This window comes from Lissotriton helveticus, chromosome 10, assembly GCF_964261635.1.
Source record: "Lissotriton helveticus chromosome 10, aLisHel1.1, whole genome shotgun sequence".
Lineage (NCBI taxonomy): Eukaryota > Metazoa > Chordata > Amphibia > Caudata > Salamandridae > Lissotriton > Lissotriton helveticus.
Window position 1 is genome coordinate 994,232,698 of NC_136071.1, and position 20,636 is coordinate 994,253,333.

The following is a 20,636-nucleotide window of genomic DNA, read 5'->3' on the forward strand; positions in this document are numbered from 1 at the left end:
GTACTAGTGAAACATGCGGTTTCCAGGAATATGGGGAGGGGGAACATGTGGATAGAAGTCACTTCCAACATAATGATAAAGGGGAAATACTAAATGGCATTATGGCCTTGTTTGATTTGGGCTTCGCTAATAGGCTTTGCTCACCCAAGGTTAAGTTCACTTCTAACTTTTTAGCGAGGGGACTTCACTCAACCATTGATTTCATCATCCTGCCGAATATGTTTGGTGGCCGGGTGGCAAATTACGAGACCCCCACTATCGGTTTGAGTGACCATTTACCGATAAAAATTCTTGTTAGTGCCCCAGGAACTAAAACTGACATAATAACTGAGACCCTGGCATGGTCGCAAAACCTTGCTGTAGCACGGCAAAATGGCATTGCCCTAAAATGGAGCATGGTAGACCCAGAAAAAACTCTCCAGAAAATTGTGGAAGGTGCTCTTCCCTCATTCTTGGCATGTTTAGGGGAAAAGTCCTCAAACGATGAAATCTTGGAGGCATTCAGTGACATTACTAGTACCATACAGGGTGTCCTGTCCAGGACTCGTTCTAAAAAAAGTAATAGCCCTAAGGGCTGGTTTGATACTGAATGCACTAAGACACATAAGGCCCTCAAATTGGCTTTGAGTGAATCAATAAGGGACCATGGTGTAATTAGGTCACTTAGAAAGGCATACAAATTAGCTAGGCACCAACGAAAGAAGGTAATCAAAGAAAAAGCATGGCAAGACCTAGTGAAAGCTGCGGAGAGCAGAGATGCAAAATTATTTTGGCAGGTAGTTAACTTACCGTTCCTTAATAACAAAGTGGCAGCTAGGATGGAGATAGCCATCGATGAAAAATTGTGGGTGGATTTTTTCTCGAACGTATATTGCAATACCCAAGAGGAATCTCAATTAGTGAGTAACCATTGTCTCATCCCAATTGAGCTCAACTTAGATGAGGTGTTAATGGCTATAAACTCCACCCAGAATAACAAAGCCCCGGGACCAGATGGGATCCCGAGTGATCTCTATAAGATGAATACTGACCTATGGGCGCCAGTCTGTTTGCGGGTTTTGGGTGCCTGTTGCTCAAAACGTTTCATTAAAACATGGGCAGAATCAGTAATAATCCCAATATATAAAAAGGGAGACAGGGAAAGCCCATCAAATTATAGACCCATATCTCTGCTAGACTCATTAATGAAAATTGCGGGCAGAGTGGTTTTGACTAAACTACAGTCATGGGCAGAGGAAAATGACATTATAACACCCGCACAATATGGGTTTCGGGTAGGGATGGGTACTGTCGAACAAGTTTTAAACCTTGTCTTATTACAAGGGAAGTACATCAGAGCAAAAGAGGGCTGTTTTTATGCAATTTTTGTCGATCTCTCCTCTGCGTTTGACTGCGTAATACACACTAAGCTCTGGGAAACACTAGAGGAGATGAATGTGGATCCAGCCATTGTTCTTTTTTTGAGACAACTATATTCAAATGCGACCGCCAAAGTTAGGTTTGGCCTGGGGGGGGAATGCACCGGGTCTTTCCGCATACAGAAGGGGGTGGGACAAGGCTGCGTGCTGGCCCCATTCCTTTTCTCATTATACACCAACAGTTTAGAGAAGGAATTGGGTTCACCAAAGTTTGGAAGTAGGCAGATTTTCTCACTTTTGTATGCGGGCGACGCCGTGTTAATGGCTAGAACGAAGGTCGGTGCCCAAAGGGCCCTAATTAAATACGTAGATTACATGGAGGCAAGGGGCCTTAAGCTTAACGCTAAAAAATCCTTCGTGATGTGCCGTGGTAAAGGTGGAGCCAGATTTAATCAACTTAATGTAGCAGGACTCCAACTACAAGCTACTAAAACATTTCCATACCTGGGGGTTACAATTGAGGCTTCCGGGGCTTGGGGCCCCGAGGTGAAAAATAGAACATTAGCCTTTAAACGATCTATTGCGGCCATAAAACATTTTGCAAGCAAATTGGGCAAAAAACAACCTGAAATTATGCTCAACATATATGTGGCAAAATGCAGAAGTATTGCATTGTATGGAGCAGGTGTATGGGGGTACCAAGATGTAACTTCGCTCCAAATCGTAGAAAATAATTTCTTAAGATATCTTCTGGCCCTCCCGAAGAGCATATCGGTCTACAATTGTCACGCGGAATTAGGAATGGAACATTTGACAGATCTGATCAGAACTCAGCCAATTCTGCTCTGGCGTAGTGTATGGGCGACACCAGAACTGGGCCTAAACCGAGAAATAATCAGCGATGTTATGGCCCTAGATAATGCAAAACGTATTAAATGGCTCGAGTACGTAAGGGGAGTTTTAATGGACATTGATTGGCCGGAATGGTACAACAACCCCAAACTAATTAGGGAAATCCCGAAGAAAGTCCTGAAATAATTATGCATGGAGCACTTTAATATACTAAGGTTTGGAAGGGAAGTCGGTAAAAAATCTGTGCTCGATCACCAGCTGCTGTTGACTACCCATAAAATACAACCTTATCTAAACCTTGTGACTTTGGGGTTTGATCGTTTTGTCCTCACCAGATTTAGGTTTATTATTTTTCACCATATAGTCTCATATCCAGCCAAAAACGACTGGAACAGAACTCTGGCTGGTTGTCACCCTGAAGTTTGGTATATGTGCTGTATATAACTTTATGTCTCCTTAAAAAATTGTCACTTCAATACAAAACAACTAAAAAAGTAATTTTTTCAGAAACTAATTGAGTAGGTGTCTCCTTTCAACACCTTTCAACATGTTTTGTAATGCTTTTTGCATACTTTGTAAATTGTCTTGAAATGTATACCTCCTGGGATACTGTTTTACGTTCATAACCCATGCGATAAAGCATCTTCCCAGACCACCTTTCACCTGGTTTTGTTTTGTAAACTGTACAACAAAGAACGCTCCAGATGGTTAAAACAATACCTGAGAGGCGGGGCCTGGCGGCAGTGTAGGCCAGCGTATTTACACTTGCAACTATTGGGAAACCCTCTATGCATAATGACTATGACAATGTTCTTAAAAAGTGTTTTAAAACGACAGAACTTATTATGAACTATTAATTATTCAATTTGAATCACTCCAATTGATTTAATACTTAAAAAAAAAATGCTATGTATGTTTGTATAGATATATTTTTTGTACGAACTGCTTTTATGATTTTGAACATGTGAAAATCGAATAAAGCTTTACCACGAGTATTCTGTCTATGTATGATGCTCTTTAGCATCTCAAAGCTATGTGCTTGCTCCATTAAAGTGGAAAATATAATAAAATACATAAAATAAACTGCTAACCAAAGACGTATAAAATCAAGAACAGCAACAGCCTGTATGAACACTTGGAGGGATTGCAGTTGTTAAGCCCTTGCTTCTTGCTGTTTTCTGGTTCGTAAGCATTGCTTGTGAGTTCAATATTTCCTCAGCCACCATAGCAGGCCATATGCAGGCTGTGAATGTTGGCACAAAGACCAGATTCTTCTGTGCTGAGTTCATGAATATTAGAGATACAGCAAACAAATTGTGTTCTGATTAAACAAAAAGGAGATTCAACAACAAGAATACATTTAATCAAATCCAGTTGCTTGCCTGGCAAAAACTCAACACACAGTTACATCAAAGTAGAAGATTGCATTCATTTAATTGTTCGAAAATTGCCAATAGGAAGTTTTAATTGGATACATTATGAGCATTTTGTAGCATTCAAGGTTCATCTAGGCAGGAAGACGAACATGAGCCAGTAACAAGATTTAGTTGAAAACAATGACATGATGTGTGACTCATTGCATGAGTACTCTGAATAGTTACCATTTTACAAAAGCATAAATCCGCATTGCTAATGTCAAATGTTCAGTGCATCCAGTTAGTTACAGCTGAAAAATGTAACAGCTAAACCCTGTCAAAAACAAAGCAATGTAAAACTTCATCCATCCCACTCACACTAGCGATATTACAGTTCAATGAATACATATAAATTAATCTGATTAAAAAAATGAGTCTTGTTAAACGACATTGTTGACTATCAGACATACAAAACCGTAGAAAAATACAAATTTAGTCCTTCGATCTTGACATTACATTTGTTAAATGATACACAACACAATGGCACTTTTAACCTCCACTTCCACTGATCTTAAATACGAAAAATATTTACATGTATGATAAAGAAAACAGCCCCAACAGTTTAAATCGTTTGGATGAGGTGCCTTTAATGACTGTGCCCTTCTTTTTTTGCTATTTTTATGATCCAGAAAAGTACATAATCATAGAATATTCTTATAGTTCAATATAATTTTTCAGTAAGATGCAATGAGGTCATGATGGTGATAACTGGGAATATAATGGTCTGGTGGCTCAGTGGGCCAATGCATCCCATGGAGGAAAGGGTATATATTTAACCTCATGGTCACCAGCCTCAACTCGCAGTTGGTTAACTTAGCTTTTATCCTTCTGAGATCGATAACATGAGTAGCATTGAAATTGGTAAAAAGATCTGTCATTCAGCACCAAGAAGGAAATGTGTCTTTGACAAATACATCTTATGAATAGTTGAGATGAACCACGTTTTTGATTAAATTACAGTTTCACACTAGATAAACTGTATTTTTGAATAGGGAAACAAATTCTTTCTGTACAGAAAGCTTAGTAAAAACTAATCAATGAAGAAATGGATGCAAGTTGGTTCAGGATTAAAAAGCAATTATTATATGCTATGCTAATTTCGTTTCATAAAGTCTAAAATAATATTAAGAACTAACAGCAAATGTACCAGTGACAAAAAGGATGATTTGCATCCGCATCAATGTGGATTTGTTGCATGTACTGTTCCTACTTTAGACAAGCATGTATGTTTCACTGATTCAACCATTTTTGAGAGAATCTGGGACAACTCATGTGCATACTGATTCAAAGACTTACCCATTACTCATTTAAGATAGGATAAAGAATATTTATTTTGGTTTATAGTAACACGTATAATGTTTATTGCCCATGCTTTATAATATGCCATCACCATATAGCACTTACAAGTTAAATATTACAAAAGAACCTTTATTTTGTGAAATCATTCTATGTGCTGTTTTCATGGGCATTCTGAAGAATGAGCTTAGACGGTATACAGTTCCACAACATACTGTGAAAGATTCTTTGAAATATCTCAGAAATGTATTTTTGTCTTTTTAGAACCTGCTGGACAATTCGAGGAGATTTAGATGCAATCTGAAAAATGCCACAGATTCAGGAACTATTTTTGAATTCTGAGTTACTTTTAGGCAGCAGCATTCTCCAATGGATACATTTAGCAAGCGTACCATTATTCAGGTGCAAATATGATGCATAAGTGCTAAGTGCAACTGCACTTGCTAATTTTTGGTTTTGTTTCTTCATGTCAAAATAGTTCATCCTGTGGAGAAACCCTTCCTTAACACATCAACGCATTCTGGGGTGTCCCATTCATATTTGCACCATGGAGCGGTATTTTATCTTGCCCTTTACAAGAGGAACTTTCTTACAGTCCCCATGATGGAAATGTGCCAAATGGTTTAGGAAGGCTTGCCCTGGACCCATTTTTGGAATGCTGGGGTCTCTTCAGAAAACCTATCTACTACCATAATGACAGACACAACCCTAAGTGTGCCTGCTAATAATCTGAGAACTTCCAAAGCGCTCAAGCCTATGGTTGCTCAGCTACATATGGGGCATATCTGCTATGGCGAAACCATACCATAAACTTGTGAGCAGATTTGCAACTGATGTAATACCACATGTGAGAAAATACTTTTTATGGCTTGCTTTGTTACAAGCAAAATGTGGATCAGACGTCATAAATGGAGGCATCTGTACAGCAAAGTTCATTGTAGGTTTGTAAATGATTTTAAGAATCAAGCATTATCTTGCTGAGAGGTGTCTCAGAACACAAAATATAAGATGACACCAATGTAGCAACATGCTAAATTTGAGTGGATGTTCACTTGCTTACAGTAAATCTTTCCTTTCTGTGGATAACTTTTTGTATTTATCAGTTCTCTGACAACTATTAGTTGTATCTGTCACAACTGAAATGTATAAAAAATAAGATAACGTCCACCAATAATGCCCCTGCATGGACATTTACATTTAACAACTGCAAGCAGTTGTTAGTTGGCAGCTTCAGAACTATTGATACATTTTTTCTATGTCATAATTAAACTTTTCAATTTAATGTAAAAAATATGCAATACCCTGGGCTTTAGAAAGCCTTTTTGACATTAGAGTAAAACAGAGCCCTTAAAATTCTAGGGGCTGACAGATTATTGAAATGATTCTTGTGAACAAATACTTATTGTGGTGAAAGGAGAGAAAAGACAAAAACAAATAAAAGTCAGACATGGGAGGAAGACAAGCAGAGTAGAGTCATTAGGTGATACAGAAAGACTTTGAGAAAAATGTGTAAAGTGTGCAAAACCTAAATGTCCCTTCATTTTTATGAATGCCTTACATTCATGCTAATGCAACTCAAGCACAATGTATGCATGACCCTGCATAATACAAATCTGTACTGTAGTCATACCAAATAATAAATCAAATCAATCTTTTTGCACAATACATCTAATGCGTACATTATGCATGCACCTGGATTTGGCTTTGTGAATTTTGCAAATCAAAATGCACTATGCTTTACAGGAAGGGTTTTCTATTCACATGCATGATGCTCCTTCTTGCATGCATCTTATAGAGATACAGCAAGTCCACTAAGGATCAATTAATGTGTTGAGGGTTATCTTTAATATTTGTCGGCAGCCTCTAATGTACTACTTTTCTGTGATAACTATTTTGCATTGAAGTGCCATTGCCCACGCTAAACACCCTTGATAATGTCCTATTCTTTAGTAAATTTGGATTTACATGTGTTTAATATACACCTACATTCCAACATTAGAAATAATTAACATGTATGTCTAGCTACATTTTACTTTTGTTTTTGTGAAACAAATGCAATGCAATGGATGAATTATAACTTTCTTTCTTGAAATTTAAGCTTGTTACAGCATTTGCTTTATGATTATATTCCACCTCTCCAAATGCTAATCACATGACAATGAAACTTGAAGGTGTTATGTAGACACTGCACAAGAATTCAGTCATATATTTATTTTCTAATCATTGTGGGGAATGCATTTGAAACTATGGTATTTTGTGTCACCTACTACAAATTGTTTCCCACAAATCAGTTTTTTATATTCTTTAATGTGAAAAACATGAAATAATTGTCAGACTGTGAATTATTTTTGTAATCTATCATAGCATTTAACTGTCAGCCGTCTGTATCATTAGGAACATTGCAATCAGGTAAATTTGTAAGAACGTGCCAGGATATATGTAAATGATGCCCTTAAATAAGGCACAGCTGTGATATTCAGAAATATTCAGAGCCTTTACAACTGGGCAAAAGAAAAATAGCTAGATAAGCATGCCGTACCTTTTCCACAATCATGACCACATAACCTATGATAAAATATTAACTGAAATTCAAATAGATATTCTTTGCTTAAGTTATTGGACAAAGCCATTCATTTTAAATTCAATAAAGATTGTAATTACTAGGTGGACATATGCGGAAACGCTAGTGAAAAGTTTATCATAAAAACATTTCCCTAATAAAGAAGTAATTTGATGTTGGAGAAAGCCTAAATTACAGTGTCATTATATCCTGCTGTGGCTTCAGCAAAACAGAGATAATATTCTATAATCTGAATAGAGAATAGAAGAGAACATTCAGAATGAGTGGAAATAGGCTTGTTTGCTTCTTACTCACTGGGACAGCACCTTGCCCTCCGAAAAACTTTATCTAATTCCCAGATCAGCCTCCCCATACCAAACCTAGGATGCAGAACAGATGGCATAGGAAAATGATTATGGGATGTTAGAATGTGATGAGGGAAACAGTGACATGAAGGAATGCTCACTGTAATCAAAGGTTTATACCAGATGCCATTTTCCCATTTTCACTGTACAGAATAATGCATTTTTTATCATTTAATTTCAAATCACCTGCCACCATTCATTTTATGACATGTTCACGGCAATCAGGACCTGTCCTTGAAGGCACCTCATACACCAAACAATCTTTAAAAATGACTGTATTTTATAAATGTTAGTGTTTAATTCAAGAACAAGTGACTCACATTATTTGCAGACTTTCATGCCATTACATTGTTAACTAAAGTGAAACAGTGCTTTGACCCATGTTTGAACTACCATCTAAAAAAATAAGTTATACTTTACAATAAAGTGCTACCTCAACACTATCATTCATGAACAGTAGTAATGCACATCTATTCTAGACACAAACTCAGCAGCTATCTTGAAGGTATATACCCACACCAGTACCTCAAAATGGTAACATTTCAGTTAGTACCATAAAAACATTTACATACAAAATACACTGGAACAGCAGCACTGCAAAAGGCCTTAATAAACTAAAATTGGCTCATTTTGCTTGTTAGTGGAACTTCTACAGTGTTTTAAAAAAAAATATGGATTTTTTAATACATAATATCTTTCTATGCTCACAATCTATAAATGACAGTTTGTTAAAATGGTAAGCAATTTATGACATGACTGGCAAACACATTAAAAATAATGTGTCAATGGTTTATGGCAGTGCTGCTGTAGCTGTATTGCAGTTAAATAAAGCTGTTGTATTACACTTTGACTAGTATATATTTTTCAGCATATCAAAATACAGCAGACATGTACCATGTTTTTGATTATAAGACAAAGTCAGTTTACTTTAATATCAATTTGTTCCACATTTGAACAACCCCTGGTGGAAATTCCAGTTGGCTCCTTATAGATGTTTCCTGAAGGATACAGTTGCTGACATATGGGTTTTTGGAAATCTGCTGAACTGCTTTGGAGAATATTGCAGTTGAGGTTGGTTGGTAATTGGAAGTAGTTATTTGTGCCTGGTGTGGCTATCTGTTGCACCTCGTCTTTGTAGTTAAATAATAAAATGCCTTTTGTTTCTATCCACTCAAACTATATTACCCAATGACAAATACCCATATAGTGCAACCGCATCTGGTTAAAGCATTTGTACTAGTCTCTGAGCATTTACAAAGGGTTAATGCACTGTCTCGTACTAATTGTTGAATTAAAAATGTGGGATAAGGAAATTCCATGTCCAACACATTTTCTTCAGAACTTGTACTTGAATATTTCATGACCTTGTATTCTGCTGATATCAATATTCATTTCATCTTCTTTATTTCGCCTGTATGTTACTGTTGCTGTGCAGACAGTTGGCAAAAACACCTTGTCCTTGAAAATAAACATGACAATTATTGTCAAACAACTTATTTATAATTTTAGTTTAGACAAATGAAAATGTAGTACACGTGAATTAATGCATGCTATTCCATGCAAATATCTACAAGAGACATACCTTTCTCGATGATTCCTTGCAATGTACAGATGATTTAATTTCATTGTTGTTCATTTGCAGCATTATCTGTCTAATGATTAGAAGACTGAGTAAGCCGATGAGGAACGTAATTATTACAATTATTGAGAATATTCTAAAGTAGTTTGAATCAGAGAAACATTCTGCAACAAAATGAAAGTATATTAAAAAGGGGCATACGTTCAAGGAAAAGTTTGCTCAGATAACACATCAATGACATACATAGTAGAGTCAAGCATGCAGTCTGTAGACAAATAAGTAGTTTTAAAAGAGACACAAGGAATAGGGCATTTAGAATGCCTAATATCATAATATTATGTTAACTTTATGTTCAGGCAATCCAAGTGAGATCTAAAGCATATAAGTGACAGGCTCTTGTAGGATCATCAATCTAGCAATCATTTGAGGCCTCTTTAAATGTATCCTGGCCCTTTCCAAAAACTAGCATATCTGTAATGAGCACATCTGTCTTGAACGCTCACCATTACCTCATTTTCCAAAGTCCTCACTTCAACTGTTACATTTAAACATAGGTTGGTTAAGAAATGTGTGCCAGGTGTGAAGAAGAGGTGATAATTACATGATCCTGTAGACCCTTTACCTGGAGGTAAATATGTGCAAGGACATCTAACTAATGGCTCTATAATGCCATTATACTCTTCTTCCTCAAACTCACTTGTCATTTCCCAAGGAGTTAATATTGGGATGAGGAACATTTGGATTCAGTGAAGTAACAAACATGACCAGCAATCCTATGAGCCAATAACAGCTTGTCGTTATTTAAACTATCTTGTATGCAACTGCTTAAAATGCAATAATTTGTATGCATACTATACCTTACTCATGCATAGTGCTGTGTGAAGTTGCTCAGATTTATTAATACAGAGTATACATACTTCAAGTGAGAACTATGCATAGTATGTGTATTTCACATGAATATTGTCCTCCTGCAAAAATCTGCAGTTTGTGACATTTTGGGTGAAAAGTTTTTTTTGGACCGTCTGTTTGTAATAAAAAGGATGCAAGTGACCATCAAAATTGAAAACCGGCACAAAACATGTAAGCGAGCATCAAGTAGTTCAACTCTAACCAGTGACGTGTGCCAAAACAGGGCAAACGCCTTTCGCACAAAAATATTATGTGAAACCAGTATGTGTCTTACACTTAATAATTAACCACTTTTTGCCAATTTTAAAAGCCTTCTGTTGTGAGCATGACATGTTTTGGCCCTTTGGGAGCCCACATATATTTTTGTTCATATATCCCTTTATTGTGCTGGTGAAATTCTTGTAATCTGTTTAGTCCATGGTTGATATTTTTAATGAATATTCTTTGATTTTTCAAGCCAAATGGTAGCCTATATATGGGGAACATATCTCTGGGGGGACACCAAATAATATTTCTATACTTTTCAAATTTACTTCAACATTTGTTGTCACGGTGAATGGGCTTGCTGGCCATTAGTTATTATGTTTAATTATTTATTACACGTTTGCCTTTTTCGTATAAGGTCCTATGGGCCAAGGAGGAGTGTAAGAAATGTATTGTATCTTTAATATATGCCTAAGTGGGTGTTGTTTTAGTGGTGGTATGTTAGACTCATTGCATAAACTGTCAGTATCAAGGTTTTTTTTTTAGTACTGAATATACATTTTTAATATTATCTATTTTATCGTTGATTTTTGTCTAACTAGTATCAGGTCCAGCAATTAGTTTACACAAGAGAATTATTGTTATACGTGTGAAAAAATTATTATTAACCATCGCTATTCTTATTAGGCCCAGTTAGGCCCAGTAAAGAGTTTAGTAATGTAAACCTGAGCTCAACCCCTGGTACCTACGGCACAGAGCAGGCAGGCTTATTTTGAGAAAATGGGTAAAGGATTTAGAAGTACCAAAACAGCTACAAAGTCCAAAACACGAAATATTAAGAATCAAAAAAAGAATCACACTCTCAGTGATAAAAAGAGAGAATATTTTAATGAACAAAATGACACCAAAAATCAATCAATCAGAGTACTTGTAAAGCGCGCTACTTACCCGTGAGGGTCTCAAGGCGCTGAGGGGAGGGGGGGTGCTACTACTCCTCGAAAAGCTAGGTCTTGAGGAGTCTTCTGAAGGCGAGTTGGTCTTGGGTCTGCCGTAGGTGGGTAGGGAGGGTGTTCCAGGTCTTGGCGGCAAGGTAGGAGAAGGATCTGCCACCGGAGGTCGTTCGTTGCATGCGGGAAATGGCGGCGAGGGCGAGGCTGGCGGAGCGGACCTGTCGGGCCGGGGTGTGGAGGTTGAGTCTGCTGTTCAGGTAGGCCGGTCCGGCGTTGTGGAGTGCTTTGTGTGTGTGGCGGAGGGGATTGAAGGTGATCCTCTTGTCTACGGGGAGCCAGTTTAGGTCTCTCAGGAGGGGGGTGATGTGACTGCGGCGGGGGGCGTTGACGATCAGTCGGGCGGAGGCGTTTTGGATGTATTGTAGTCATCGTAGGTGTTTGACTGGGATTCCTTTGTAGAGCACGTTGCCACAGTCCAGTCTGCTGCTGACGAGGGCCTGTGTCACCGTTCTTCTTGTTTCAGTCAGGATCCACTTGTAGATCCTGCTGAGCATGCAGAGGGTGTTGTAGCAGGAGGAGGAGACGGCGTTGACCTGTTTAGACATGGAGAGGGAGGAGTCGAGGATGAATCCAAGGTTGCGTGCATGGTCGGTGGGTGTCGCTGCTGTTCCCAGTGTGGTAGGCCACCAGGAGTCGTCCCAGGCTGAGGGGGTGGGTCCGAGGATGAGGACATCCGTTTTGTCCGAGTTCAGCTTCAGACGGCTGCTCCTCATCCAGTCGGCGACGGCCTTCATTCCCTCGTGGAGGTTGGTTTTGGCAGTGTGTGGTTCTTTGGTGAGGGAGAGGCGTAGGAGATGATGTTGAGCTTGTGATGGCGGGCCACTTGTGCGAAGTGGGCCATGTAGATGTTGAACAGTGTCGGGCTGAGGGATGAGCCCTGGGGGATGCCGCAGATAATGTCGGTGGCTTTGGATCTGAAGGGTGGGAGGCGGATGCTCTGGGTTTTGCCGGAGAGGAAGGTCGTAGTCCAGTCAAGGGCCTTCTCTTGGATTCCGGCTTCTAGGAGGCGTGTTTTAGGGTGCGATGGCAGACTGTGTCGAAGGCGGCCGACAGGTCCAGGAGGAGGGCTGATGTTTCGCCAATGTCTAGTTGGCGCCTGATATCGTCTGTAGCGGCGATGAGGGCTGTCTCTGTGCTGTGGTTCGTCTAAATCCGTACTGGGACGGGTCCAAAATGTTGTTATCTTCCAGGTGGCGGGTCAATTGTATGTTGACGATTTTCTTGATGACCTCTGCCGGGAACGGGAGCAGGGAGATTGGCGGGAAATTCTTGAGGTCCTTGGGGTCCGCCATGGGCTTCTTGAGGAGGGTGTTGATTTCAGCGTGCTTCCAGCTTCCCGGGAATGTTGCTGTTTCGAAGGAGATGTTGTTGACCTTCCGTAGTTGGGGTGCGATGGCTGCGTCTGCTTTGTTAAATACGTGGTGTGGGCACGGGTCCGACGGAGATCCTGTGTGGTTGGAGTTCATGACCTTGCGTGTCTCGTTGACATAGGACCAGGAGGTCAGGCGGTTGGCGCTGGTGGTGATTACAGGGGAGTCTGGCGTAGTCGGGGAAGGTCGTGGTGTTGAAGCTGTTGTGGATGTCAGCGATCCTGCGGTGAAATAAGATGGCTAGTGAGTCGCACAGTTCGTATGAGGGCGGGATTTTGTTGGCGTTGGCAGGGGGGTTGGAGAGTTCCTTTACGATGCTGAAGAGCTCTTTGCTGTGGTGTGCATTGTTATCTAGGCGGTCTTTGAAGGTGGATCTTTTGGCTAATCTGATGAGGTAGTGATGCCTGCGGGTGGCGTCCTTGTGGGCTGCGTGGATGTCCGGTGTGCGTTCGCGGAGCCATATCTTCTCCAGTTTCCGGCATGCGCGTTTGTAGGTTTGGAGCTCGTCGGGGAACCAGGTGGCTCTCTTGCTGGCGCGGCTGCTGGAGGGTTTCCTGAGCAGGGCAAGGGTGTTGGCGCAGTTGTCGATCCACTGTCTGAGGTTGCGAGCTATGGCGCCTGGGTTGGTGGGGTTGGTGGGTGGGTTCCTGGGCGAGGGTGGTGATCAGCGTCTCTTCAGTGACTTTGCTCCAGCAGCGGTGGGGCCGCTGTTGGGTGCGGTGGTCTTGAAGGTGAAATGGATGTAGCGGTGGATGGTCCAGTGGAGTTCGGTGTTGTGGTCTAAGGCGACGTGGGTGCCTGTGAAGAAGATGGGGTCCAGCGTGTGGCCGGCTGCGTGGGTGAGTGTGGTGACGGGTTGCCTGAGGCCGAGGTTGGTGAGGTTGGCGATCAGGGTGGCGGAGTTGGCGTCGTTAATGTTCTTGAGGTGGAAGTTCAGGTCCCCGAGGAGGATATAGTCCATGGAGGCGAGTGCGTGGGTGCTGGCGGGGTCAGCGATGGAGTCGCTGAACTGAGCCCGGGGTCCAGGGGGTCTGTGGATGAGCGTTCCTCTGAGGGTGGTGTTGGGGTCGGTGTGAATCTGGAAGTGCAGGTGCTCGGCGGTGTTGAGAGAGTCGTCCGCGTGGTTGGAGACCTTGAGGCTGGACTTGTGGACGATGGCTATTCTTCCTCTGATTCCGTTGGCGCGCTCCCTGCGGGTGATCTTGTATCTGTCCGGGATGGCTATGGCGATGTCGGGTGCAGAGGAATCATTCCACCAGGTTTCGGTCAGGAAGGCTACGTCATGGCGAAGGTGTCCAGCAGGTCCTAGAGCTCATGAAGTGTTTGCGTGTGGAGTGCATGTTCAGGAGTATACAGCGGAGGTGGTTGGGTCTGGTCTTAGGAGGTTTGTTGGCTCTGTCGCAGGTGAAGCTGCAGGTGCGGCAGGAGAAGGGTCCGTGGTTGCGTTTCAGGGCGGCTTGGATGCAGGTGTGGTCTCGTCCGGGGTTGAGTGCGAGGATAGTGCCGGCGTCGGGTGCACCAACGGCGGGGCTGCCATTTAAGGCGAGGAGGGAGGGAAGATCAGCTGGGAGGCGGGAGCGGGGCGGCGAGGGGGGGGGCGCAGGGGAGCAGCGGCGGGAAAGGGACAGGGGAACAGAAGACAAAAAAGTAGGGAGGGGGAATGACGCCAAACAACGAGGACAGCACAAAGCAAAAAAACAGTACAATAAATTACAGAATCACAGTTTTACAGGTACAAAAAATGGAGACACTCTACCACAGGGGCAATGGCAGGAACAAACTCGTGGGTGGGGAGGCAGCGTGGGAGGCACTGGCGCACAGGTGGAGCTGTGTGGCAGCAGGGGAGCGACCTGGCCTGCAAGAAGGGTCAGAGGTCGCTGAAAAAATGTAATAGGGAAACCGGATATATGAACATTTAAACTTTCTTAATGAAATTGAAAATTAGCACAGCATCAACCTCTGTCATCTGGTTGTGCTTTCCCAGAGTCAAGTGGTCCCTGAACCCTGCCAAGGAAGTTAACAAGCATTTACAATGCAATAGGTCTCGGGTTAATTATGTTTGAGCTATTGGCATTGCTAAATATTGCAACACCAACTGCAACAAAAGTCTATAAATTGTAGGCCAAAAAAATTTGTATTTATTTTTGTAGCAATGGTGGCATGCTGCGCTTTAGATGAATATGTTTAAAAGTGAAGTGCGCCATACTGCTATTGCTACAATAGTTAATTGTGGATGAGTAAACAAATGATGTGTGCACTGATGGCTGGTGGTGTGTGTGCCTGTAGAAATTGTGCACTGATGGCTGGTGCTGTGTGTGCCTGGTGGAAGTGTACATTGCCGGCTGGTGGTGTGTGTGCCTGGTGGAAGCGTGCACTGATGGCTGGTGGTGCATGTGCCTGGTGAAAGTGTGCACTGACGGCTGGTGGTATGTGCCTGGTGAAAGCGTGCACTGATGGCTGGTGGTGTGTGTGTGCCTGGTGAAAGCGAGCACTGACGTATGGTGGTGTGTGCCTGGTGAAAGCGTGCACTGACGTCTGGTGGTGTTTGTGCCCGGTGAAAGCGTGCACTGACGGCTGGTGGCGTTTGTGCCCTGGTGAAAGCTTGCTCTGACAACTGGTGGTGTGTATGTCTGGTGAAAGCGTGCAGTGACACATAGTGGTGTGTGACTGGTGAAAGTGTGCACTGACGGCTGAAGGAGTGTGCCTGCTGAAAACTTGCACCGCCTACAGCACCACTCAACCCCCAACGCCTACAGCACTGCTCAAAGCCCACCGCATACAGCACAACTCAACCCGCAACGCCTACATCACCACTCAACCCTCAATGCCTACAGCACCCCTCAATCCTCATCGCATACAGCACCACTCAACCCACAACGCCTACATCACCACTCAACCCGCAACGCCTACATCACCACTTAACCCGCAACACCTACATCACCACTCAACCCGCAATGCCTACAGCACCATTCAATCCCCACTGCGTACAGCACCACTCAACCCGAAACGCGTACAGCACCCCTCAACCCCCAATGCCTACATCACCACTCAACCCCTAACGCCTACAGCACCACTCAATCTCCACCATGTACAGCACCACTCAGCCCGCAACGCCTACATCACCACTCAACCTGCAATTCCTACAGCATCACTCAATCCCCACCGCGTACAGCACCACTCAACCCGCAACGCCTACATCACCACTCAACCCGCAACCCTTCATCACCACTCAACCCGCAACACCTACAGCAGCACTCAATTCACACAGCGTACAGCACCACTCAATCCGCAACACCTACATCACCACTCAACCCCCAATGCCTACAGCACCACTCAATCCCCACCACGAACAGTATCACTCATCCAGCAATGGCTACATCACCACTCAACCTGGAAGGCCTACAGCACCACTCAACCTGCAATGCCTACTTCACCACTTGAGCTGAAATGCCTACAGCAGCACTCAATCCCCACCGCGTACAGCACCTCTCAATTCACAATGCCTACATCACCACTCAACCTGCAATGTCTAAAGCATCACTCAATCCCCAACGCGTACAGCACCACTCAACCTGCAATGCCTACATCACCACTCAACCCACAACGCCTACATCGCCACTCAACCTGCAACGCTACAGCAGCACTCAATCCCCACCGCGTACAGCAGCACTCAACCCACAAAGCCTACATCACCACTCAACCCGCAACGCCTACAGCACCACTCAATCCCCACCCAGTACAGCACAACTCAACCTGCAACGTCTACATCATCACTCAACCCACAACACCTACAGCACCACTCAATCCCCACCGCGTAGAGCACCACTCAACCCGCAACGCCTACAGCACCACTCAATCTCCACTGCGTACAGCACCGCTCGACCAGCAACGCCTACATCACCACTCAACCAGCAACACCTACAGCACCACTCAACCCGCAACGCCTACAGCACCATTCAAACTGCAATGCCTACATCACCAATCAACCCGCAACGCCTACAGCACCACTCAATCCCCACCGCATACAGCACCACTCAACCCACAATGCCTACATCACCACTCAACCCGCAACGCCTACATCACCACTCAACTCGCAACGCCTACATCACCACTCAACTCGCAACGCCTACAGCACCACTCAATACCCACCGCGTACAGCACCACTCAACCCGCAACGCCTAATTCACCACTCAACCCGCAACGCCTACAGCATGACTCAATCCCCACTGCGTACAGCACCACTCAAACCGCAATGCCTACATCACCACTCAACCTGCAACGCCTACAGCACCACTCAATCCCCACCGCGTACAGCACCACTCAACCCGTAATGCCTACATCACCACTCAACCCGCAACGCCTACATCACCACTCAACTCGCAACGCCTACATCACCACTCAACTCGAAACGCCTACAGCACCACTTAATACCCACTGCATACATCACCACTCAACCCGCAACGCCTACATCACCACTCAACCCGCAACGCCTACAGCACGACTCAATCCCCACTGCGTACAGCACCACTCAACCCACAATGCCTACATCACCACTCAATCCGCAACGCCTTCATCACCACTCAAACCGCAACACCTACATCACCACTCAACCCGCATTGCCTACAGCACCACTCAATCCCCACCGCGTACAGCACCACTCAACCTGCAACGCTACAGCAGCACTCAATCCCCACCACGTACAGCAGCACTCAACCCACAGCGCCTACATCACCACTAAACCCGCAACGCCTACAGCACCACTCAATCCCCACCGAGTACAGCACCACTCAACCTGCAATGCCTACATCACCACTCAACCCGCAACACATACAGCACCACTCAATCCCCACCGCGTACAGCACCACTCAACCCGCAATGCCTACAGCACCACTCAATCTCCACTGCGTACAGCACCACTCAACCAGCAACGCCTACATCACCACTCAACCCGCAACACCTACAGCACCACTCAACCCGCAACGCCTACAGCACCACTCAAACTGCAATGCCTACATCCCCACTCAACGCGCAACGCCTACAGCACCACTCAATCCCCACCGCATACAGCACCACTCAACCCACAATGAATACATCACCACTCAACCCGCAACGCCTACATCACCGCTCAACTCGCAACACCCACATCACCACTCAACTCACAACGCCTACAGCACCACTCAATACCCACCGGGTACAGCACCACTCAGCCGGCAACACCTACATCACCACTCAACCCACAACGCCCACAGCACTACTCAATCCCCATTGCGTACAGCACCACTCAAACCGCAAGGCCTACATCACCACTCAACCCGCAACGCCTACAGCACCACTCAATCCCCACAGCGTACAGCACCACTCAAGCCGCAATGCCTACAGCACCACCCAATCCCCACCGGGTACAGCACCACTCAGCCGGCAATGCCTACATCACTTCTCAACCCACAACGCCCACAGCACTACTCAATCCCCATTGCGTACAGCACCACTCAAACCGCAAAGCCTACATCGCCACTCAACCCGCAACGCCTACAGCACCACTCAATCCCCACCGCGTACAGCACCACTCAACCCGCAACGCCTACATCACCACTCAACCCGCAACACCTAAAACACCACTCAACTCGCAACGCCTACATCACCACTCAACTCGAAACGCCTACAGCACCACTCAATACCCACCACGTACAGCACCACTCAACCCGCATTGCCTACAGCATGACTCAATTCCCACTGTGTACAGCACCACTCAACCCGCAATGCCTACATCACCACTCAATCCGCAACGCCTACATCACCACTCAAACAGCAACACCTACATCACCACTCAACCCGCATTGCCTACAGCACCACTTAATCCCCACTGCGTTCAGCACCACTCAACCCGCAACGCCTACAGCAGCACTCAATCCCTACAGCGTATAGCACCACTCAACCCAAAACACCTACATCACCACTCAACCGGCAACGCCTACAACACCACTCAATCCCCACTACCTACAGCACCACTCAAACCGCAAGCCTACATCACTACTCAACCCGCAACGCCTACAGCACTACTCAATCCCCACCGCGTACAGCACCACTCAACCCACAACGCCTACATCCCCACTCAACCCACAACACCTACAGCACCACTCAACCCACATCGCCTACAGCACTACTCAACCTGCAATGCCTATATCACCAATCAACCCGCAACGCATACAGCACCACTCAATCCCCACCGCATATGGCACCACTCAACCCGCAACGCCTACAGCACCACTCAACCTGCAACGCCTACATCACCACTCAACCCTCAATGCCTACAGCACCACTCAATCTCCATCATGTACAGCACCACTCAACCCGCAACGCCTACATCACCACTCAACCCACAACACCTACATCACCACTCAACCCGCAACACCTATAGCACCACTCAATCCCCATCGTGTACAGCACCACTCAACCCGCAATGCCTACATCACCACTCAACCCGCAATGCCTACAGCACCACTCAATCCCCACCGCGTACAGCTTCACTCAACCCACAACACCTACATCACCACTCAACCGGCAACGCATACAGCACCACTCAACCAGCAACGCCTACAGCACCACTTAACCCGCAACGCTTACAGCACCACTCAATCACCACCACGTACAGCACCACTCAATCCCCACCACGTACAGCACCACTCAATCCCCACCACCTACATCACCACTCAACCCGCAACGCCTACATCACCTCTCAACCCGCAACGCCTACATCACCACTCAACCCGCAACGCCTACATCACCACTCAACCTGCAACGCCTACATCACCACTCAACCCACAACGCCTACAGCACCATCAATCCCCACCGCATACAGCACCACTCAACCCGCAATGCCTACAGCACCACTCAACCCGCAACGCCTACAGCACCACTCAATCCCCACCCAGTACAGCACCACTCAACCTGCAACGCCTACATCACCACTCAACCCGCAACACCTACAGCACCACTCAATCCCCACCGCGTACAGCACCACTCAACCCGCAATGCCTACAGCACCACTCAATCTCCACTGTGTACAGCACCACTCAACCAGCAACGCCTACATCACCACTCAACCCGCAACACCTACAGCACCACTCAACCCGCAATGCCTACAGCACCACTCATTCCCCACCGCATACAGCACCACTCAACCCGCAATGGATACATCACCACTCAACCCACAACGCCTACATCACCACTCAACTCGCAACGCCTACATCACCACTCAACTCGCAACGCCTACAGCACCACTCAATACCCACCGCGTACAGCACCACTCAGCCCGCAGTGCCTACATCACCACTCAACCCGCAACGCCTACAGCACGACTTAATCCCCATTGCATACAGCACCACTCAAACCGCAAAGCCTACATCACTACTCAACCCGCAACGCCTACAGCACCACTCAATCCCCACCGCATACAGCACCACTCAACCCGCAAAGCCTACAGCACCACTCAATCCCCACCACGTACAGCACCACTCAACCCGCAAAGCCTACATCACCACTCAACCCACAACGCCTACAGCACCACTCAACCCGCAACGCCTACAGCACGACTTAATCCCCATTGCATACAGCACCACTCAAACCGCAAAGCCTACATCACTACTCAACCCGCATCGCCTACAGCACCACTCAATCCCCACCGCATACAGCACCACTCAACCCGCAATGCCTACAGC

General features: G+C 45.0%; 1 protein-coding gene across 1 annotated transcript in view; it reads right to left on the reverse strand.

Moving 5' to 3' along the window:
• Window positions 1-3,619: 3,619 nt before the first annotated feature.
• Window positions 3,620-20,636, reverse strand: part of ITGB8 (integrin subunit beta 8) — a 295,047-nt gene continuing 278,030 nt past the window's right edge. Inside the window, 2 exon segments of the mRNA XM_078663672.1 lie at window positions 3,620-9,304; window positions 9,429-9,589. Coding sequence (XP_078519798.1) covers window positions 9,182-9,304; window positions 9,429-9,589 — 284 coding nt within the window. The 3' untranslated portion in view covers window positions 3,620-9,181.